This window comes from Erythrolamprus reginae, chromosome 4, assembly GCF_031021105.1.
Source record: "Erythrolamprus reginae isolate rEryReg1 chromosome 4, rEryReg1.hap1, whole genome shotgun sequence".
NCBI classification, from domain to species: Eukaryota; Metazoa; Chordata; class Lepidosauria; order Squamata; family Dipsadidae; genus Erythrolamprus; species Erythrolamprus reginae.
Window position 1 is genome coordinate 136646819 of NC_091953.1, and position 23965 is coordinate 136670783.

At 44.8% G+C, this 23965-nt stretch overlaps 1 protein-coding gene across 2 annotated transcripts in view; it reads left to right on the forward strand.

The window, feature by feature from the left end:
* The window catches only part of AKAP11 (A-kinase anchoring protein 11), a 51813-nt gene that overhangs the window by 23078 nt on the left and 4770 nt on the right, over positions 1-23965 (forward strand). Inside the window, exons 8-12 of one of the 2 annotated variants that reach the window (XM_070751387.1) lie at positions 5939-10502; positions 11991-12134; positions 14380-14463; positions 15653-15699; positions 17417-17577. In XM_070751387.1, the coding sequence (XP_070607488.1) occupies positions 5939-10502; positions 11991-12134; positions 14380-14463; positions 15653-15699; positions 17417-17577 (5000 nt within the window). The remainder of the gene's footprint in view (positions 1-5938; positions 10503-11990; positions 12135-14379; positions 14464-15652; positions 15700-17416; positions 17578-23965) is intronic. The other variant, XM_070751388.1, reaches the window with a different exon arrangement.

Below are 23965 nucleotides of genomic sequence, written 5' to 3' on the forward strand. Positions count from 1 at the left end.
CACCATCGGGTAAGAGGCTCTATACCGTTTCAGACAAGGGTTGTCCAATCTCTTCTTAAAAACCTCCAGTGTTGGAGCACCCACAACGTCTGAAGACAAGCTTTTCCACCGATTAATTGTTCTCACTGTTGGGGAAATCCTCCTTAATTCCAATTTGATTTTCTGCTTAATTAATTTCCATCAGTGGCTTCTATATCCGTTGCTTCTGGTCCTGCTCTGATGAATAGCTTGACAACCTCTTCTTAGTGACAACCCTCCAAAATATTGGGTGAATGCTATCATATCACTCCTAGTCCTCCTTTTCATTAAACCAGACATATTCAATTCCTGCCCACCGTTCTTTGTATGTTTTAGCCTCCAGTCCCCTAATCCTCGCGAACATATTGATTGCTAACGATGTAATTGTACAGGCATTTATTTTAAATTGTCCTCTTGAGCCTATTAGAACTTGCTGTTAAGTGAACATGGCAGTTTCGTTCGCTGGCTGGGGAATTCTGGGAGTTGAAGTCCAAATATCTTCAAGTTGCCAAGGTTGGGAAACACTGGTCTACTGGAGGTCTAGGGATAGCAGTCTTCAAATAGTTCCCCCACCCCATTTTTTTAAAAAAAAATTTCTCCACCTTCTTATATACAAATTCAACATGTTTATATCTTCCACTGTTACATATGTCTTACAGAGTTCATAATTGTGCATTTTATCCATCATCCATAAACTCATATTTCATTTTTAAGAATTAAAAAAAAATAAACATTGCCTGCCCCTTTAACCATTCTTTCCTTTCAATCCCCTTCCTTTTCTACCCTCTCCTCCTCTTAGCTACTTTCCCTTCACTCCTCCTAAACCTCTCTCTCCCTCTTTCATTTTTTCTTTCTCTTTATCTCTCTCTCCTCCACTCCCTTCCTTTCTACTTCCTCTCCAACCCTCTAATGCTTTCCTGAGTGTCCCAACCTATGTTCACAGGCTGTTGCTCTAAAATCATCTTTGACTGCTCTAACCATTAATATTCTGTTTTATTTCTTATGCCTTAAACCAGACATATTCAATTCCTGCAACTGTTCTTTGTATGTTTTAGCCTCCAGACTTAAAAAAAAGATTAAATCTTTTTGTTTCGGGTATATAACACCAAATTCACTTCCTCCAATAACAATAATTAATAATTTAATAATAATTTATTAGATTTGTATGCCGCCCCTCTCCGAAGACTCGGGGCGGCTCACAACATAACGACAATACAAAGTCTGCGTTGGTTGCTGAGCAATTTCCGGTCACAATTCAAAGTGTTGGTTATGACCTATAAAGCCCTTCATGGCATCGGACCAGAATATCTCCGGGACCGCTTTCTGCCACACGAATCCCAGCGACCGGTTAGATCCCACGGAGTTGGCCTTCTCCGGGTCCCATCGACTAAACAATGTCGTTTGGCGGGACCCAGGAGAAGAGCCTTCTCTGTGGTGGCCCCGACCCTCTGGAACCAGCTCCCCCCAGATATCAGAGTTGCCCCCACCCTCCTTGCCTTTCGCAAGCTCCTTAAAACCCACCTCTGTCGTCAGGCATAGGGGAATCGAAAATTTTTCCCTTCCCCCTAGGCTTATAGAATTTATACATGGTATGCTTGTATGTATGAGTGGTTTTTTAAATTGGGGTTTTTTAGATTATTTTTTTTTAGATTATTATTATTAAGCTGCTGCTTAATGCCAGGTCGGTGGTAAATAAAGCTCTCCTCATCCGGGATCTAATCCTGTATGAGGAGGCCGACCTGGCATATATTACTGAAACCTGGCTGGGCCCAGAGGGAGGAGTTCCTCTCTCTGAAATTTGCCCAGCTGGGTTTCAGATATGGCATCAACCTCGACCCCAGGGAAGGGGGGAAGGAGTGGCTATTATAGCCAGGGAGAGCCTTTGCCTACGTGGACTCATTGCTCCAGAGATTGCGGGTTGCGAATCTCTCTTGATGAAGCTGGACTTAGGGGTTCAGGTGGGCTTGTTTCTCACGTACCTGCCTCCCAGCTGCGTGTGAAAAGCCCTGCCTGTGCTGCTCGAGGAGGTAGCCGGGTTGGCGGTGGAGTTCCCCAGACTTATTGTCTTGGGGGACTTCAACCTGCCGTCACTCGGCGAAGCCTCTGGACTGGCACAGGAGTTCATGGCCACCATGACAGCCATTGACCTGACTCAAGTAATACAGGGTCCGACTCACGAGGGAGGGCACGCGCCCGACGTGGTATTCCTCTCTGAGCAATTGAGTAATGGTCTGAGACTAAGGGGCTTAGAAATATTGCCTTTGTCATGGTCAGACCATTTTCTACTACGGCTTGACTTCCTGGCTCCAATCCTTCCCCGCAGGGAGGCGGAACCAATGAAGATGTTCCGCCCCAGACGCCTGATGGATCCAGAGGGCTTTCAGACGGCGCTTGGGGTTATTCCAGAGGCACTCATCCACAGTTCGGCGGAGTCTCTTGCGGAGGCCTGGAATACGGCTGCTGCGGAGGCTCTCGACCGGATTGCGCCTTTGCGACCTCTCCGTGGCGCTAGACCCCGTAGAGCCCCATGGTTCAACGAGGAGCTCCGGGAGTTGAAACACCAGAAGAGACGTCTAGAGAAGCGATGGAGGAAGAGCAAGTCTGAATCCGATCGAACAGTTGTAAGAGCTTTTATTAAGACTTACAAAGTGGCGCTCAAGGCGGCAAGATGCGCGTATCATGCCGCCTTGATTGCATCAGTGGAATCCCGCCCGGCCGCTCTGTTTAGGGTGACCCGCTCCCTTCTTAACCAGGGGGGAGCTGGGGAGCCCTTACAGAGTAGTGCCGAGGACTTTAACACGTTTTTCGCTGATAAAATCGCTCAGATTCGGGCGGACCTCGACTCCAATTGGAAAACAGAGTCGGCTGACAACGAGTCAGTCGAGGTGACTGGGGCCCGTACTTATCCACCTGTCTGGGAAGAGTTTGATCTGGTGACACCTGATGAAGTGGACAAGGCCATTGGAGCTGTGAGTTCCGCCACATGTTTACTGGATCCGTGTCCCTCCTGGCTGGTCTCGGCCGGCAGGGAGGTGACACGGAGCTGGGTCCAGGAGATTATCAATGCTTCCTTGGGGAGGGATCCTTTCCATCATCCTATAAAGAGGCGCTTGTGCGCCCCCTCCTCAAGAAGCCTTCCCTGGACCCAGCCGTACTTAATAACTACCGGCCAGTCTCCAACCTTCCCTTTATGGGGAAGGTTGTCGAGAAGGTGGTGGAACTCCAGCTTCAACGGTCCTTGGAAGAAGCCGATTATCTAGGTCCCCAGCAGTCGGGTTTCAGGCCCGGTTACAGCACGGAAACTGCTTTGGTCGCGTTGATGGATGATCTCTGGTGGGCCCGAGACAGGGGTTTATCCTCTGTCCTGGTGCTTCTTGACCTCTCAGCGGCTTTAGATACCATCGACCATGGTATCCTTCTGCACCGGCTGGAGGGGTTGGGGGTGGGAGGCACTGTTCTCCAGTGGTTCTCCTCCTATCTCTCCGGTCGGTCGCAGTCGGTGTTAGTGGGGGGCCAGAGGTCGACTCCGAGGTCTCTCCCTTGTGGGGTGCCTCAGGGGTCAGTCCTCTCCCCCCTGCTATTTAATATCTACATGAAACCGCTGGGTGAGATCATCCAAGGGCATGGGGTGAGGTATCATCAGTACGCTGATGATACCCAGCTTTACATCTCCACCCCATGTCCAGTCAACGAAGCGGTGGAAGTGATGTGCCGGTGTCTGGAGGCTGTTGGGGCCTGGATGGGTGTCAACAGACTCAAACTCAACCTGGATAAGACGGAGTGGCTGTGGGTTTTGCCTCCCAAGGACAATTCCATCTGTCCTTCCATTACCCTGGGGGGGGAATTATTGACCCCCTCGGAGAGGGTCCGCAACTTGGGCGTCCTCCTCGATCCACAGCTCACATTAGAGGACCATCTTTCAGCTGTGGCGAGGGGGGCGTTGGCCCAGGTTCGCCTGGTGCACCAGTTGCGGCCCTATCTGGACCGGGACTCATTACTCACAGTCACTCATGCGCTCATCACCTCGAGGTTCGACTACTGTAATGCTCTCTACATGGGGCTACCTTTGAAAAGTGTTTGGAAACTTCAGATCGTGCAGAATGCAGCTGCGAGAGCAGTCATGGGCTTCCCTAGGTATGCCCATGTCACACCAACACTCCGCAGTCTGCATTGGTTGCCGATCAACTTCCGGTCACAATTCAAAGTGTTGGTTATGACCTTTAAAGCCCTTCATGGCACTGGACCAGAATATCTCCAAGACCGCCTGCTGCCGCACGAATCCCAGCGACCGATTAGGTCCCACAGAGTGGGCCTTCTCCAGGTCCCGTCAACTAAACAATGTCGGTTGGCTGGCCCCAGGGGAAGAGCCTTCTCTGTGGCGGCCCCGGCCTCCTGGAATCAACTCCCTCCGGAGATTAGAACCGCCCTACTCTCCTTGCCTTTCGTAAACTCCTTAAGACCCACCTCTGTCGTCAGGCATGCGGGAACTGAAACATCTCCCCCGGGCAGATACAATTTATGAATGGTATGTTTGTATGTATGTGTGTTTAGAATATGGGGTCTTTTAAATATTTTTAAACAGTAATTTAGATTTGTTGTAGATTGTTTTTTCACTTGTTGTGAGCCGCCCCGAGTCTGCGGAGAGGGGCGGCATACAAATCTAAATAATAAATAAATAAATAATAAATATTAGATTTGTCTACATTGTCTTTTTTATTGTTGTTAGCCGCCCCGAGTCTTTGGAGAGGGGCGGCATACAGATCAAATAAACAAACAAACAAACAAACAAACAAACAAACAAATAAATAAAGTACAAATCTAATATTAAAAAATTAAAAAACTAATTTAAAATACATTATCATAAAAAACATCTACTACACAATCATACACACTCAATCCAACTAATCATAATACAGGTATCAGAAAAAAGGGGGGCATTAATTCCCCCATGCCTGGCGACAGAGGTGAGTCTTTAGCATTTTGTGAAAGGTGAGGAGGGTGGGGGCCGTTCGAATCTCTGGGGGGAGTTGATTCCAGAGGGCCGGGGCCGCCACAGAGAAGGCTCTTCCCCTGGGTCCCGCCAGACGACATTGTTTAGTCGACGGGACCTGGAGAAGGCCAACTCTGTGGGACCTAATCGGCTAATTAGCCTAATGAAAGGCTAATTTTTTCATCTGGATATTTCCTCTGCTTCAAATACTTGAGGGGCTACCACAGTGAGGAGGGGGTCACACTGTCTTCCAAAGCACCCAAAGGCCAGACAAGGAATAATGGATGGAAGCTGACCAAGGAGAGATTCAACCTAGAAATAAGGAAGAACTTTCTGACGGTGAGAGCGATCAACCGGTGGAATGGCCTGCCTGCGGAGGTTGTGAACGTCCCAACATTGGAGACCTACAAGAGGAGGCTGGTCTGCCGTATGTCTGGGATGGAATAGGGTCTCCTCCACCAGCAGGTGGTTGGACTACGAGGTCCACAGGGTCCCTTCCAACAAATAAATCCAGTGGCCAAAACTTTTTGCATTGTTTCCTAATTCTGCTAGTTGACTGATGCTGATTCATGTGTCATTCAGCTGGCGTTAAGTCTTAGTAGCTACATAGAGAGACTTTCTCTAAGGTAGCTTGCAAAAAGGTTTTAAAGGTTTTAAAGGTAAGGTTTTAAAAACTCAACTTTGTTGAGCATTGGCATCTTGCTCTGGCCACATGTAAGATTGTGATGGAATGAAAAGTGGATGATTGTTTTTTAAATAATTAGGGTTTTTAGATTAGATGAGTTTTAATGTTTGGGTTCCTTACATTTTTCATTTTGTATTTATTCTCGTTTTGTAAGCTGCCTACGGAGAAAAGCGGCCTAGATATCCATATAGTAAATAAAAATGCCTTCTCTTTATTTTTTTTTATTTCCACACCCTTTTGAACAGAACCTGAGAAGAGTCAAGAGGCATCTCCAAAGTCCAACGTTGCTCATCCTCTCAAATCGAATGATCCAAAGCCCTTCATCAATTCTCTGCATCGGAGGCCGTCGGTCAAGTCCTCCATCTCCTTGGTGAACATCTTAGAACTTGAAGAGTTGTCATCTTCTGTAAGAAATTCAGTCTCCACTTCTGTTTCTGATCCTTGGATACAGAAAAGCTTTTTCAGGTCCCACAGTTCTTCGGATCGCGGTGCTAATTTTTTGCAAAAAAACTTATTTTCTTCCTCTCCGGCTGATTCGTCTGAGTCGGACTGTTCTAGTCCAAGCCCTGTCATATTCCTGGATGAAGAAGGGTATCAAAAAAGTTTGAAGGCAAAGCTTCAGCTACCGAAACTACCAGTGGGGAAAGATGGGGTGGAAGACTCCGACTCTGAAGTCAGCGAGTTTTTCGATAGTTTTGACCAATTCGATGAACACGAACAAACTTTGGAAAATAGCTCTAAAGCTCCTAGAGATCCCAACACCGTAACTCATAAGTCGCAAAAAAGCATTGTTTCATATCGGAAGCCCTGCTCCGTCTCAACGTCAATGAATCCTCAAAAATTCAAGTGTGATCGCCCGGTTCTTCCAGCCAACGTAAGGAAGCCAACTCCTCGCAAACCGGAATCTCCATTCAACAATCTGTTGGACGTCCCGGATTCTCCCCGCCTGATCAAAAACCCAACCGACGATCACACAGCCTTGTTCAGCCCAATCAGGTCGTCTGCTTTCAGCCCGCTGGGCAGCGGCTTCCCCACGGAATGCCTCTGTCGAATGAACCGAGAAGCCTTCAGCCAGAACCACAACATCGTCTACCACACCTACTCGGATTTCGCAAATAATATTTCTTTTGAAATTCTGGGTTCTGCGTGTAATGCTAAGCCACCCTCGTTGTGTAGATGTACACGGGAGATTATCAGCCAGGGTAGGATCGTCCCGGAAGAAGAGAAAGACCGGATGGCAAAAATCCAAAGAGACATATCTAGAAAAGGACTTCATAAGAAAGATAAATCCAGACAAAAGCCGGGAGTGATTAAAGATCACATCCAGAAATTTGCTTCGGAGCTGGTGGAAACGAGTTTTGGAAGTGCGTTTAAAGATCTCCAAAAGGGTGTTTCTTCATGTACCAATGCCTTGTGTCAGTTGGCTGCTAGGTTGACTTCTTCAATCTTCCAGATGGCCTTCTATGAAGTTGGGAGGCAGCAAGCTCTTTTGCTGAAAAAGAAAGCCATCAATGGCTTAGCAGAGTTTTTGGTGAGCGAAGCCGTCACCGGAGCTTTGAAAGAACTGTACTCCGTGAAGCAACAAATGTTTGCCAACACTGTTACCAAATTTGCAGCGAACCTTGCCGAGGAGTTGATATTCGAAGGGATAATGGAAGTTTGTCAATTTTCACACCCACCGACCCCCACGGACTCTCATCAGGGCTCCTTCTGTTATAACGATAATGTTGTGAGGTCCTATGCAGAAGACTTGTCTGAATCTGTCATCCAGGATGCTTTTATTGAGTTATCGCAGGTCGACGTGAGCTTCATGTCGCAAGCTGCCATCAGCGTTTCCGTAGACAACGTAGAGTGTGTAAATGCGGAAAGGGAGGCGCACTTAACCCACACCTCCAATGGTTCTTCTGAGCTTTGTGAGAAAGCGCCAGTAGTCTTGAACCCTGTTTGGGAATTCAGAAAGGAACACACCATTAATCGAGCTTTGTTCTACACAACGGGCATTGCAAGTTCAATTCCGGTGCCCTTAGCCGGAAGCATCCTTTCTCACCATCAGATTTTATGGAAGGAAGCCAAAGTCAAGACTCCGCTGGCATCTGAGACCAAGGTCTCCTTCTACAAAGGGTCCCCAGAAATGTGTTGTACCACCAAAAAGAACCAAAGCAAAGTGTCCTCCCTTAGAAATATCTACCTGACCACTGATTTCATGGCAGCCAATGAACGCAATCCATCGAACCCTCCCGAGGCCAGCAAACGTACAGACATATCGAGCATCGATAACTTTTCTGGAACGATGGTCGATATGATCGTATTGGAAGCCTACGAAGCCGTCACTTCTTCCAGGGCTTCTCAATCAGCAGAGCCGTACGCGGGCGTGCTACAAATGAAAGATGCCCCCTGTTTCCAGTGCATCGGGAAAGACTCCTGCAAGAATATGTTTGCTAATTATTTGGCCAAACGGATCGTCAAACAGTCCGTCGACGAAAAGCAATCGGCGTGTTTGGCTACGGGTGAGAAATTAGCCTATTGTGTTGGGTTGGGAAGCGATACGAAGGAATCTCAGGGCACGGCCAAACAAGGAGAAAAAACGAAGACTACCCCAGTTATTGTGGGTCAGCAGCAGATGCCTTTAAACAACATATCGAAATTTCACATCTCTACCGCTGCTTCTAATCGATGTTTGACGTTGGGGTCTAAAGATGGAGTTCCGGAAAGAAAGAACCGGGTGGCTTGCAAGCCATCCACAAGAACAGTCTCTCCTGCAGCGACATTTGTCAAATCTAATGAGCAGGTTCCAGATGTGGAAGACAGTTCAGCGATACCTATCAGTAATTTACTTGAAAAACAGAGCATGTGTAAAGCCACAGGAGGCTATGCGTTGGGCCATGAAATGACTGTTTTGGAAATAAATAACTCTTCCGTGATGTCCATGTGCGAAGATACACTTCAGCTGGAAGATAAATTGAATGTCACAGACCGAAATCTTCTCGTGGTCCCAGAAACACCACCCTCCACACCTTTGATACCTTCTCAGGCAAGCTCAGAGTGGAATTTAAGGAAATTAACCAAAAAGCTGAAAGGGGAATTAGCAAAGGAGTTTGCACCTGCTACGCCCCCTTCGACTCCTTACATACCGGAAACAGATGGACTATACACTCCAGAATGTGAAAACTTAGAAAAGGAAGAGTTTATGTTTAAATTGATGCGGTCTCTCTCCGAAGAAGTAGAAAGCAAGGATATTGAAGAACGTTCCAAAACATTATTAGAGCAATTTCACCCTTCGGGACCGACAATAGATTATGCAGATCATCTAGCTACACATATCATCTCTATGGCAACCGAACAGGCCGCTTCCCATTTAGAAGACAAAGCTGTTCAGATGGAGAAGAGGAGATACCTTCAAGTAAGCGTGGAAGACCGAATAGGTGGGCATCCCACATTTGTTAACGTTCCGGGGAAAAACACGCACGCTTTGTGGATTTACGCTGGTGAAATGGCCGGGAGGGTCATCCGAGAAGCCAAGAAAAAGCTCAGCTCAAGACATTGTAAACTTCTGAGCCGCCGTCATGTTAATTGTCAGGGTGATTGCTTCCACCTTAAAAGGAATCGTCACGAATGTTGGCCCAAAGACAAAAGACCGAAGCCGTGTTCTACAGAAGCCAACGGTTGCGTCCTCCCTGTGCCTCTGAATTCAGAAGCTTCGGGTCTCAGCTCCAAATATCCGAGCTGCGAAAGTGTGACGGATGAATACACCGACCACATCATTCGGGTTTTGAAACAGGAAGGTGGCCACAGCGACCTCATCATGGATAATTTTGCCAGCAGGCTTGCTTACAAAACGGTGAGGTCTGGAGTGCAGCAAGCCGCCAGGAAACTCTGGCTGAAGCACAGTAGAAAAGTCGCTCCAGAAAGGAGCTTGAAGCTCAACGGTAAATTTGAACTGTTCGAGGCAGCAAACCAGGACTCAGAGCAAAAGAATCAGAAAAATGGTCTGATGCTTCACCTCGCAAAGCAACCTTGGAGGAGCAGATGTCCCTTACATGGGCCTGAACGTTCAAAGTTGCTTGACTTTTCAGAATCTCTCGCGTGTACGATCACCTCCGATGCCAGAAGGACGTTCGTGTCTGCAACAAGCTTACCCAAATCTTTAACGGATTCTTGCTTGTACCAACCGTCGAGCGACGATAAAGTCACAGATTTCAAAGCAATGTGGAGTCAAAGACTGTCTTCTTCCCGTTGTAAGCAAAAGCTGTATCACAGCACGGAGAGTTTGCGTGACTCCACTTACCAAGGGTACCTTTTACAAGCCGTAGACCGATATGCGAAGAAGATCGTAGACGATACTTTAGAAGTGAGCTTAGGATCAGCTACTCGGCGAGGCCCCGAAGGCTGGAGAAATGGAGAGAGGTTAACCTACGAAGAAAAAATGATCCCATTTTCTATAGCTGCCTGCAAACGCTGCAGTTTGAAGGAACATCAAATCTGCGTGGGCGATTCATCCCTGCCTCTAAGTGGACAAGATCGTCCTTCTAACATTAGGCGGTCTTCAGATGGAAGTGTAAGCATCACCTTGCCTAAATCTCACATGCTTCATTTGGACATTCCTAAAATTCATGTCGATATGGATGAGAAGGTCCTATTTGCTGAAGACCTTGCAACCACCACGCTGGACCGAGCGAGGAGGCAGCTGAGCAAAACCAGTTTGACGGCAGATAGCGGAATCAGTCAAGATGGAATCAGCTTTGCCGAAAGTCTAACCACAGAAATTATGACTTCTTGCATGACAAATATTGCTCCAGCCATCAATATAAGGTAAGGTTGATTTTTGGCAAGGAAGATATCCTGTAGGAAAGAAGCAGGCAGAGTTGGAGTGGGGCGGAATTAAATGAGTCATCAGCCTAAAGTCATTACGTTCCCATAAACAGTCAAAGTCCAACTCCTCTTGAATTCTGTTAACCCTCATCTGGTTCCAATTTAGAGTTGAACTTGAATTGACTAGGTTAGGAGAGTGGCGGGGAAAGAGTTAAATGAGTCACCAGCCTAGAATCATGTTCTCACCCCTCTTGAATTCCGTTGACCCTGATCTGGAATATTGAACTTGAGCTGACTATTAATTTTATTAATTGGACTTTTATGCCAATAATATATATGACTATATTAGAAGAAGGAGAGCAGTGGGAGAAGTTAAACAAGTCATAGGCATAGAATCATTTCATTCCCCAAAATGGTCTAAGTCCAACTCCTCTTGAATTCCATTGACCCTGATCTGGCATCAATTTAATATTGAACTTGAGTTGACAATATTAGAAGAAGGAGACCAGGGGAAGGAGTTAAACAAGTCATCGGCCTAGAATCATTACGTTCCCAAAAATGGTCTCAGCCCAAACTCTCTTGAATGCTCTTGATGCTTATCTGGCGGCAATTTAGTACTGAACTTGAGAGTTGACTATATTAGGAGAAGGAGAGCGGAGGGAGGAGTTAAACAAGTCATCGGCCTAGAATCCTTATGTTCCCAAAAATGGTCTAAGCCCAACCCCTCTTGAATGCTTTTGACCCTTACCTGGTGCCAATTTAATACTGAACTTGAGTTGACTAGATTAGGAGAAAAAGAGGCAGAGCTGGTGGGGGCGGAGTTAAATAAGTAATCAGCCTAGAATCCTTACATTCCCACAAACAGTCTTAAGTCCAACCCCTCTTCAATGCTACGGAATTCTGGCGGCAATTTACTATTGAACTCCAGTTGGCTAGATTAATGTCCGGCACCAAGAATCAGGAATTGTACGTTAGAATTGCAGTTCAGAAGATTTATTACTCAGGAACATATAAGGCCGTGGTTCTCAACCTTTCTAATGCCACGACCCCTTAATACAGTTCCTCATGTTGTGGTGACCCCCAACCATAAGTCTAGGGCCAATTCTCCCAACAGAGCTTTAAGCTGATTGGCAGGAAGGTCAGAGGGACACCCCCACTGTAAACGCCTGATTGGTCAGAATGTAATATGTTCCAAGGTGCCAAAATAGAAGCTTTGGTTCCTAAAACCAGGGGGAATATGTCTTTTTTTGTGTGGTCTTAGGTGACCCCTGTGAAACGGTCGTTCGACCCCCAAAAGGGTCCCAACCCCCAGGTTGAGAACCACTGATATAAGGGGTGGGCTAAAGTCACGATGCTTGTTTCATCTTTCTGAAACAGCCATTGGAATTTGAGGAGACCTCTGGAGTGGTTCTAGGTGTGGTCATCACTGAAGGAAGATCAGGTGTGTGCAATGACAAATAGTGATTCTACCATACTTGCTTATATTAGCGCCATGGAAACAGAGGGACTGGATTCTGCAGAACCTGTGGTCAGCCAGCAAACCGGAGATGACAGCACCGGCAGCTGGTCAAACTTGAGTTTTGATGATGAGCATCCAGACGAGAGCAGCAGCTTTCTCCACCTCAGTGATAGGTAATTAAAATCTATTTCTAATTCTGACAGGTGACGTCTCATCAATCTTAGGGACTGAACTTCTCCAGAACAAATGTTTAATGAACGGTTTTGGTGACGTGGCTTGACCAACCCTACTTACACCGTTAAGGTCCAGGGTTGACTTTTAACAGACTTTAGCTTGGTGTTTTTTTAAAGGTAGAAGGATTTGATTCAGGGAAGGGCTGCCCATCGCCGGCACTCCTGGTGCACTCCCAGCGGCGTGTGTGTGTGTTTGTGGGTGTGAGATTTGGAAGGCCAAACCGGAAGTTTAGAGAAACGGACTATGGTTTGCCAATTGTGTTGTTTTTTGCACTCTGGGGCTTCAGGAAGCTTCCCTGAAGGCTCAGGAGTGTGAAAAAACGGCCAACGGAAATTTGGAAAAACGGACTTCCGGTTTGCCCATGGTGCTGTTTTTCACACTCTGGGGCTTCAGGAAGCTTCCCTGAACGCTCAGGTGTGTGAAAAATTGCCTAACGGGCAAACCGGAAGTTTAGAAAAATGGACTTCTGGTTTATTCATTCATTCATTCATTCATTCATTCATTCATTCATTCATTCATTCATTCATTCATTCATTCATTCATTCATTCAATTTTTATGCCGCCCTTCTCCTTAGACTCAGGGCGGCTTACAACATGTTAGCAATAGCACTTTTCACAGAGCCAGCCTATTGCCCCCACAATCCGTGTCCTCATTTGACCCACCTCGGACGGATTGAAGGCTGAGTCAACCTTGAGCCGGTGGTGAGATCTGAACCGCTGAGCTTCAGATCTACAGTCAGCTTCAGTGGCCTGCAGTACAGCACTCTACCTGCTGTGCCACTCCGGCTCTTTGCCAATTGTGTTGTTTTTCGCCGTCTGGAGCTTCAGGAAGCTTCCGTAAAAGCTCAGGAGTGTGAAAAACCGCCCAACAGGCAAAACGGAAGTTTAGAAAAACAGACTTCCGGTTTGCCCATCATGCTTTTTTTCGCACTCCGGGGCTTCAGGAACCTTCCCTGAACCTTCCGGAGTGCAAAAAACATCACAACAGCAAACCGGAAGTCCATTTCCCCAAACTTCTGGTTTGGCTGTTTTTCACCGTCCCAGGCTTCAGTGAGGCCTATGCGCATGCGTGGAGGTGGACAGGGGAGATAGTGCGCATGCGCCAGGAACAGCGTGTGTGTGTGTGCATACATGGGGGGAGGGAATGGTTGTGGGCACGTATGGTAGCACATGCACACACCTCCTTTTGGCCCCCGAACCCCCAGAAAAGGTTCACCATCACTGATCGAAGACAATCCCCTAGTTCAGGGATAGGCGAAGTTGGCTCTTCTATGACTTGTGGACTTCAACTCCCAGAATTCTTGAGCCAATCATGGTAGCTCAGGAATTCTGGGAGTTGAAGTCCACATGTCATAGAAGAGCCAACTTTGCCTATTCCTGCCCTAGTCCCTGTTCTGTCGGGCTCTCTGGTAGACTCCTCCCAAAAATTCACAGGCACAAATTTCAGACACACACACATTTGAAAATTCAAAACAATGTTCTTTATAATGAAAAGTCACTTAAACCAAGCCCTCTTTTGGTATAGCAAAGAGCACTGGTCTCCAAACAAACTGGTAATTGGTACAAGTCCCTTATCAGTTCTGTGATACTTAGCTTGCAGCTGTGAGGCAATTCACAGTCCTTCTTCTTTCACAAAGTGAAACACACTTTGCTCTGGTTTAGTTTCAAAGCAGGGAAAAATCAGCACACAAAAGGTCAAAGTCAGTAAAGCAGTCACTAAACACAAGGATCAGATAATCCTCCACAATGGCCAAACCCACAGGTTGCTATTTATAGCAGCCTCACTAATGACCCCAGCCCCACCCAACCACAGGTGGCCTCATTTTCTGTGATAATAATCTCTCAGTTGTTGCTGCGTATGCATTGCTCTCCGCATGCGTGGCTGTATCATTAACTCTTGTTCTGAATCCAAGGAGGAGCTAGAGAATTGATCTCCTTCTGAGCTGTCTGCCCCACTCTCCTCCTCCCTGTCACTCATGTCTTCTTGGTCAGAGGAGCCTTCATCAGCAGATCCCACCAGGGGCAAAACAGGCCTGCAGCATGTGGATGTCTCCCCCACATCCACAGTCCTTGGGGCAGGAGCTGGGCCAGAGCTAACCACAACTGTCCCTAGGATTTTCCAGTTGGTGCTAACTCTTGATTTTTTTTCGTAGCTCAGCCCTTTTCTTTTCTTTCTCCTGGCAGTAATGGTAACAGCAGTAGCTGGAGCAGTCTTGGTTTAGAAGGAGATTTGTATCAGGAGAATTTGTCTTTTTCGACATCCGACAGGTTGGTCAAACCAAGACTGGACAAAGCCCCTCCTTGTGTTTTCATGCATGGCCGCGATTAATTTCTTCCAAGACCCAACAAATCTGGTGCATCTAAATCTGGCGACTGTCTGTCGTTGTGCTTCTCACTTCTTAACAATCGGGCTGTTCCTTTTAACCAACTCCATACAGAGCGGGCTCCATTTGATGGTGTGATGGTGTGATTGCAACAAACATCCGATCGGTGTTGTGTGCATGTCCAACTTGCTTGTTCCTACCCCCTTGCTAAAGAATAAGCTTCATGCAAGATTTCTGATTTATTATTATTATTTCTTTAAAACCGAATTCCTGATCGTTCTGCTCGCTCCTTTGGAAACGTCGCGTGGACATTTGAAGCGGTACAGGTCGTCCTCGACTCAGTTTTTGTTGTGAAGCGAGACGATTCTTTAAGGCAAGTTTCGTCTCGTTTTGGTGAACTTTCTGGTCTCGGTTGTTGAATCGCTGCGGTTGGTAAGTTAGCAACCCGGTTGTTAAGGGAATCTGTCTCCCCTCCCTGAAAGTCACAAAAAGTGGATCATATGGCCCACGTGGACACAGCAGTGGTGATAAGTACGAAGCAATTGCCAAGCGTCTGAATTTTGATCCCACCAACGTGAAAGTTGTAGCTATGAAAAGCATTCATAAGCCACTGCTGTTTAGTGATGATGTAACTTGGAATGGTCACTAAACAGACCGTCATAATAATAATAATAATAATAATAATAATAATAATAATAATAATAATAATAATAATAATTTATTGGATTTGTATGCCGCCCCTCTCCGTAGACTCGGGGCAGCTAACAACAATAATAAAAACAACATTTACAATCCAATAATAAAAAACAACTAAAACCCCTATTATAAAACCAAACATACACACAAACATACCATGCATAACTTGTAAGTCAAGGACTACCTGTACTTTCCTCTTCCAATCATTTGATATGTATCCTTTTTTTCTTTTAAAGAGGCACTTTAATTATTTAACCAGGAAATTTGCAAACGAAGCAGGGAACGGTGTGAGAAGCAAGGATTTTGTTTTTCACCATAATGTCTTACAACTTTTGTCGGTTCACGCTTTTCTTTTCTAAATGTTTGTCTCGGCCTGCGCATCACCAAACAGATGAATATGCTCGCTGGTTCTCATGGGTCTCCCTTCTTTTTCCTAGTGACGGGTCAGAAGACAAGGAGGAACAGCTTAAAGATTCCATGGAAGGTAAGTTCAAAGAGGAGTGGATGCGGATCAGAGATGGGTTCTGGCTTAAGTCGCTACTGGTTCGTTTCCTGACGCGCCACTCTTCCCTACGCTCCTCCAGACAGAAGGTTATCCAACATCTTCTTAAAAACTTGTAGTGTTGGAGTATTCACAACTTCTGGAGGCAGGCAGTTCCATGGATCAATTGTTCTGTCAGGAAATTTCTCCTTAGTTGTAAATTGCTTCTCTCCTTGTTCAGCCTCCACCCATTGCTTCTTGTTCTACCCTTAGGTGCTTTGGAGAATAGGTTGACTATTCTCCAAAGAGAGAGGAGAGAGAGAGAGGAGAGAGAGAGAGAGAGAGAGGAGAGAGATGGAGAGAGAGAGAAGAACAGAGAGAAGGACAGAGAGAGAGCGAAGGAAAGAGGAGAGAGTGAAGGACAGAGAGGAGAGAGATGGAGAGAGAGGAGAGAGTGAAGGAGAGAAAGAGAGAGAGGGAGAGAGATGCAGAGAGAGAGGAGAGAGAGAAGAAGGAAAGAGGAGAGAGAGAGATGAAGAGAGAGGAGAGAGCGAAGGACAGAGGAGAGAGAGATGGAGAGAGAGGAGAGAAAGAGAGAGAGAGAGAGAGGAGAGAGATGGAGAGAGAGAGAAGAACAGAGAGAAGGACAGAGAGAGAGCGAAGGAAAGAGGAGAGAGTGAAGGACAGAGAGGAGAGAGATGGAGAGAGAGGAGAGAGTGAAGGAGAGAAAGAGAGAGGGGAGAGAGATGCAGAGAGAGAGGAGAGAGATAAGAAGGAAAGAGGAGAGAGAGAGATGAAGAGAGAGGAGAGAGCGAAGGACAGAGAGGAGAGAGAGATGGAGAGAGAGGAGAGAAAGAGAGAGAGTGGAGAGAGATGCAGAGAGAGAGGAGAGAGTGAAGGAGAGAAAGAGAGAGATTGGAGAGAGATGCAGAGAGACAGGAGAGAGAGAAGGAAAGAGGAGAGAGAGAGATGGAGAGAGAGGAGAGAGCGAAGGACAGAGAGGAGAGAGAGATGGAGAGAGAGGAGAGAAAGAGATTGGAGAGAGATGCAGAGAGAGAGGAGAGAGAAAAGAAGGAAAGAGGAGAGAGAGAGCAAAGGACAGAGAGGAGAGAGAGAGGGAGAGAGATGCAGAGAGACAGGAGAGAGAGAAGAAGGAAAGAGGAGAGAGAGAGATGAAGAGAGAGGAGAGAGCGAAGGACAGAGAGGAGAGAGAGATGGAGAGAGAGGAGAGAGAGATTGGAGAGAGATGCAGAGAGAGAGGAGAGAGAAAAGAAGGAAAGAGGAGAGAGAGAGCAAAGGACAGAGAGGAGAGAGAGAGGAGAGAGAGGAGAGAGATGCAGAGAGAAAGGAGAGGAGGAGGAGGAGGAGGAGAAGAAGAAGAAGAAGAAGAAGAAGAAAAGAGAGAGATGGGTAGTTCTAAAATGTGAACTATAAATAAAAGAAATACAGCACTTTGAATGTACTTCAAATTGAACTATAATTGCCAATCTCTTTCCCTTTCATCCAGTTTGCAAAGGTCCCTTATTTTCTTTATTTTTTCTTTATTTTACCATTTTATATAATTTGGTGTAATTAACAAACATGCCTGACCTGTTTCTGACTTTTCCTATTTTTCCACTTCTCCTATCACGCATTAGCAGCAAAACGCTTTCCGTTATCCGTTGATTAAAACGTGTGGCAGATAGACTGATTTTTTCCCCTTTTCCTCGTCTTCTCCTAGAGTTGAGGAAACCCTCCAGAGCCTTGGTCATTGTGAATGTGGACGTTGGACCATGCATGGTGGATCCCCAGCTGAGAATGACGCTCCAGTGGCTGAGTGCTTCGGAAGCAGAGGTGCCCGAGCTGCGTTTCCATGAGGACACACCCGGGGAGTTAGTTCTTGTGAGTAGCAAAGATGCAAACCCGGTGCAAACTTACAGTGATTCCACTTGGACTTGGTCTTCAGCCTCCAAACGCTTGAAGGAACCCTTCTCTGGATGAAAAAATCAGGGTGGAACCCATTCATATCTAGTTTGCTGGAACCACATTTTAATGTTGCCGTAGTATGTTCCAGGGCGACAGAGTTTAAATCGTGGTCATTCCATCACAATATCATGCCAAAATCTTTGACCCGCAGACCATGGCAACCGTTCTTCCTATGTTTTGAGTCTCCAGGCCTTTGAATTGTCTTAGTGGCTCTTTTCTGAATTTTTTCCAAAGTCTCAACATCTTTTTTTGATAACGTGGGGACCAAAATTGCCTCCAGTATTCCAGATGTGGTCTTATTATAAAGCGGTACTACTACTACTACTTCACGTGGTTTTGATTCTATGCCTCTGTTTATGTTGTTTAGTCACTAGAAACATAGAAACATAGAAACATAGAAGTCTGACGGCAGAAAAAGACCCCATGGTCCATCTAGTCTGCCCTTATACTATTTTCTGTATTTTATCTTAGGATGGATATATGTTTATCCCAGGCATGTTTAAATTCAGTTACTGTGGATTTATCTACCACGTCTGCTGGAAGTTTGTTCCAAGGATCTACTACTCTTTCAGTAAAATAATATTTTCTCATGTTGCTTTTGATCTTTCCCCCAACTAACCTCAGATTGTGTCCCCTTGTTCTTGTGTTCACTTTCCTATTAAAAACACTTCCTTCCTGGACCTTATTTAACCCTTTAATATATTTAAATGTTTCGATCATGTCCCCCCTTTTCCTTCTGTCCTCCAGACTATACAGATTGAGTTCATTAAGTCTTTCCTGATACGTTTTATACTTAAGACCTAGGTCGTGTCTGACTCTTTGTGACTACATAGACCACAGCATACCAAGCCCTCTGCATCTTCTGTCATCTCCTAGGATTTGCCTAAATTTGTGCCACAAGGGTCTGCTCTGGGTCCTATTCTTTTTAATATCTTTGTGAGTGGCATAGGGAAAGGTTTGGTAGGGAAGGTTTGCCTATTTGCCGATGGCTTTAAAGCGTGCAATAGGGTAGATATTCCTGGAGGCATCTGTAATATGGCAAATTATTTAGCTTTACTAAATAAGTGGTCAAAGCAATGGAAACTGCAGTTTAATGTTTCCAAATGTAAAATAATGCACTTGGGGAAAAGGAATCCTCAATCTGAGTATTGTATTGGCAGTTCTGTGTTAGCAAAAACTTCAGAAGAAAAGGATTTAGGGGTAGTGATTTCTGACAGTTTCAAAATGGGTGAGCAGTGTGGTCAGGCGGTAGGAAAAGCAAGTAGGATGCTTGGCTGCATAGCTAGAGGTATAACAAGCAGGAAGAGGGAGATTGTGATCCCCTTATATAGAGCGCTGGTGAGACCACATTTGGAATACTGTGTTCAGTTCTGGAGACCTCACCTACAAAAAGATATTGACAAAATTGAACGGGTCCAAAGACGGGCTACAAGAATGGTGAAAGGTCTTAAGCATAAAACGTATCAGGAAAGACTTAATGAACTCAATCTGTATAGTCTGGAGGACAGAAGGGAAAGGGGGGACACAATCGAAACATTTAAATATGTAAAAGGGTTAAATAAGGTTCAGGAGGGAAGTGTTTTTAATAGGAAAGTGAACACAAGAACAAGGGGCCACAATCTGAAGTTAGTTGAGGGAAAGATCAGAAGCAACGTGAGAAAATATTATTTTACTGAAAGAGTAGTAGATTCTTGACACAAACTTCCAGCAGACGTGGTTGGTAAATCCACAGTAACTGAATTTAAACATGCCTGGGATAAACATAGATCCATCCTAAGATAAAATACTAGAAATAGTATTAGGGCAGACTAGATGGACCAGGAGGTCTTTTTCTGCCGTCAATCTTCTATGTTTCTATGATAGTAATACCAACTTCCCTTCCTTTCTTTCTTTCTTTCTTCCTTCCTTCCTTCCTTCCTTCCTTCCTTCCTTCCTTCCTTCCTTCCTTCCTTCCTTCCTTCCTTCCTTCCTTCCTTCCTTCCTTCCTTCCTTCCTTCCTTCCTTCCTTCCTTCCTTCCTTCCTTCCTTCCTCCTCCTTCCTTCCTTCCTTCTTTCTTTCTTTCTTTCTTTCTTTCTTTCTTTCCATCCAGTACATTTTCCCCTGGATGGAATATGTATATAAAACTATAGACAAGTCATGTTGGCATCAGCGCTAAGTCTGAATCTCAAAATGACCCCCAAATCTACAACACAAACATCCGGCCCCTTTTGTCTTTTAATTCATCCTGATATTCCCCTTCAGTTTCATATTTCTGCTTGCCAAGGTGATGAACGTTCAGAATCCGTTTTCTCAGGTTTGTCTCGTGAGAAAGACTGAACAGTCATAATACATTTCCGGAGGCATTTTTATACAATGGTTCTCCACTAATTTCCTCTGGGCGACCTGTGGTGGCCTGGCTAATTTGCCTCCTGCACTAAAAACAGCCTGGTTCATTTGAATGTTTCCTTCAAGTTCATTGCATTCTTATTCCTGTTGACTACCTTCAAGTCAACAATTTTTGTTGCATGTTTATTTCTGTTTTTGTTCACAACTACTACACTTAATTCTTTAATTTTCCTGTTGCCTTTTCAGTGTGGGCTCTCTCTGAAGCTCAGCTTAGAATAGAATAGAATAGAATTTTTTATTGGCCAAGTGTGATTGGACACACAAGGAATTTGTCTTGGTGCAGATGCTCTCGGCATCCATAAAATAAGATATACATTTACACTTAATGATTGTCATAGGGGTCAAATAAGCAATGAAGAAGCAATATTAATAAAAATCTTAGGATATAAGCAACAAGTTACAGTGATACAGTCCTAAGTGGGAGGAAATGGGTGATAGGAATGATGAGAAAAACTAGTAGAAATAGAAGTGCAGACTTAGTAAAAAGTCTGACAGTGTTGAGGGAATTATTTGTTTAGTAGAGTGATGGCGTTCGGAAAAAAACTGTTCTTGTGTCTAGTTGTCTTGGTGTGCAGTGCTCTGCAGCGACGTTTTGAGGGTAGGAGTTGAAACAATTTGTGTCCAGGATGTGAGGGGTCAGTCAATATTTTCCCCACCCTCTTTTTGACTTGTGCAGTCTACAGGTCCTCAATGGAAGGCAGGTTGACAGCAAATGTTTTTTCTGTAGTTCTGATTCTCCTTTGAAGTCTGTGTTGGTCCTGTTGGGTTGCAGCACCAAACCAGACAGTTATAGACTCAATGATTCCTCTGTAGAACTGTATCAGCAGCTCCTTGGGCAGTTTGAGCTTCCTGAGCTGGAGCAGAAAGAACATTCTTTGTTGTGCTTTTTTGATGATGGTTTTAATGTTAGGTGACCATTTTAGGTCTTGAGATATGATAGAACCTAGAAATTTGAAGATCTCTACTGTTGATACTATGTTGTCTAGTATTGTGAGAGGTGGAAGGGTGGAAGGGTTTCTCCTAAAGTCTACCACCATTTCTACAGTTTTGAGTGTGTTCAGTTCTAGATTGTTCTGGTCACACCACAAGGATAGTTTTTCAACTTCCCGTCTGTATGCGGATTCATCATTGTCTCGAATGAGTCCGATCACTGTTGTATCATCTGCAAACTTCAGTAGTTTAACAGCTTACCCTCCTGTTTAAATATTTGATATTTAAGAGTATCAAGAACAGAGAATGGTTATTATAAAGGAAAAGATGCTTTTGGTTATTTCTACCTCCATTTGTGTAAATAGATATATAACATAACAGAAAGGGAAGATGATAGATTGTGCATATTTGGTGATCAAACATGCCTTGTTGCATAACTCTAGGGAAAAAAGCACAATTGAAGGTTTGATGATGGTCATGGGAAGACCCTAATCTGGTATTTTTTACCAATCTCTGCTTGGAAATATCAGGAAAAATGAAATTGTTATAATTTAAAATTATTCAGGTACATGAATATCTACAAAGAGTGCAGAGAAGAGCAACAAAGATGATTAGGGGACTGGAGGATAAAATATATGAAGAACGGTTGCAGGAATTGGGCATGGCTAATTTAATGAAAAGAAGGACCAGGGGAGACATGATAGCAGTCTTCCAATATCTCAGGGGTTGCCACAAAGAAGAAGGAGTTGAGCTATTCTACAGAGCACCTAAGGGTAGGACAAGAATCAATGGGTGGAAACTAAACAAGGAGAGGAGCAACTTAAAACCAAAGAGAAATTTCCTGACGGTCAGAATAATTAACCAGGGGAACAGCTTGCCTCCAGAAGTTGTGAATACTCCAACACTGGACGTTTTTAAGAAGATGTTGGATAACCATCTGTGTGAAGTAGTGTAGGGTTTCCTGCCTAAGCAGAAGGTTGGACTAGAAGACCTCCAGGGTCCCTTCCAGTTCTGTTATTCTGATGACCAGATGAAGACCCTTATCTGATGTTTTTACCCATCGGTTTAAAAAATGTGACTTTGAATCCACTTTAATTTTCTTCGTTTGAATGGCAAAATGCTTTATAATATCACCCTCTCTTTGTGTTTATCCCTAAGCAAGATAATGACCTCATTGTGAGCTAAGCTCTGTGGTCTTATACACACACACACACACAAACACACAAACACACACACAAAACCTTCCTTTCCAGGTACTTGATTGTTTGTACAGGTCATATTTCACCCTCAATTATGGATAACCACATCTTGATTTGTATGAACTCCTGGTCTGCAATTTAAGCCATGTGATTGTCCCTCAGGATGACCTGCTCAAAACTCAACTCATTAGAAGCCATTTCGGTTTAATCCTTCGGGCAGTCGCTCTTTTAGAAACCTCAAGGATTTCTACGGAGCCTGGTGCAGCCGTTACATAAAATGTAGTTGTTTTAAAAAAAAGTTGCATCGAAGTAAAATTACGTTGGCCAATTGGTAGGTGACTCAGAGGAACATTTGTGGAATTGTGAAGCAATTCTGGGTGATCTTGGGACAGGCCCTCTCTCAGCCTTAGGGAGAAAAAAGGTGAGAGCAACCCTCATTCTTAAAACTATTGTCAAGGATAAAAGAAGACTGAAAACTGACTTGGGGGACCTGGAATTTAAATAGAATTCTGGATATCTCTAAGGCAGTGGTTTTTTATTTATTTATTGTTAGAGTTGAAAGGGACCATGAAGGCCATCGAGTTCAACCCCCTGCCCAAGCAGGAACCCTATAGTACACCAGTCAAGTGGCAGTTCAATCTTCTCTTAAAAATGTCCAGAGTGTTGTTGTTGTTGTTGTTGTTGTTGTTGTTGTTGTTATTATTATTATTATTATTATTATTATTATTATTATTATTATTTATTGGATTTATATGCCGCCCCTCTCTGAAAACTCGGGGTGTTAGAGTTCACAACGTCCGCTGGTAGGTTGTTCCATTGGTTGATCGCTCTGACCGTCAGGAAGTTCCTCCTTATCTCCATGTTGAATCTCTCCTTGGTCAGCTTCCAGCCGTTGTTCCTCGTCCGGCCCTCTGGTGCCCTGGAGAATAAAGTGATCCCCTCCTCTCTGTTCTCAACCATTATTAAGGTTCTCAACCTTAATAATGCCGCGACCCCTTAATACAATTACTCATGTTGTGGTGACCCCCAACCATAAGTCTAGCGCCAATTCTCCCAACAGAGCTTTAAACTGATTGGTAGGAAGGTCAGAGGGACCCCCACACTGTAAACGCCTGATTGGTTGGATTGTAAAATTTCCAAGGCGCCAGAATAGAAGCTTTAGTTCCTAACACCATGGGAAATTTGTCTTTTCCCATGGTCTTAGGCGCCCCCTGTGAAATGGTGATTCGGCCCACAAAGGGGTCCCCACCCCCAGGTTGAGAACCACTGCTCTAAGGTTTTATAAAGCCGTACTATAAATTACAGCTTTATAACGCTTTACTAAGGCCACACCTGAAATGTGGCATCTCATGTTGTTTTGGCTTTTGAAAATAATTTTTATTGAATTTAAAACAAAACAACATACAAAATACAAAATACAGTGTTCCCTCGATTTTCGCGGGTTCGAACTTCGCGAAAAGTCTATACCACGGTTTTTCAAAAATATTAATTCAAAAATACTTCGCGGTTTCCCCCCCTATACCACGATTTTTCTCGCCCGATGACGTCATATGTCATCGCCAAACTTTCGTCCGCCTTTAATAAATTTTTTTAAAAATAAACTTTAATAAATAAACATGGTGCGTAATAATCTAAAGGAATGGGAAATTGTAATTTAGGGGTTTAAAGTGTTAAGGGAAGGCTTGTGATACTGTTCATAGCCAAAATTAGTCTATTTACTTCCGCATCTCTACTTCGCGGAAATTCAACTTTCGCGGGCAGTCTCGGAACGCATCCCCCGCGAAAATCG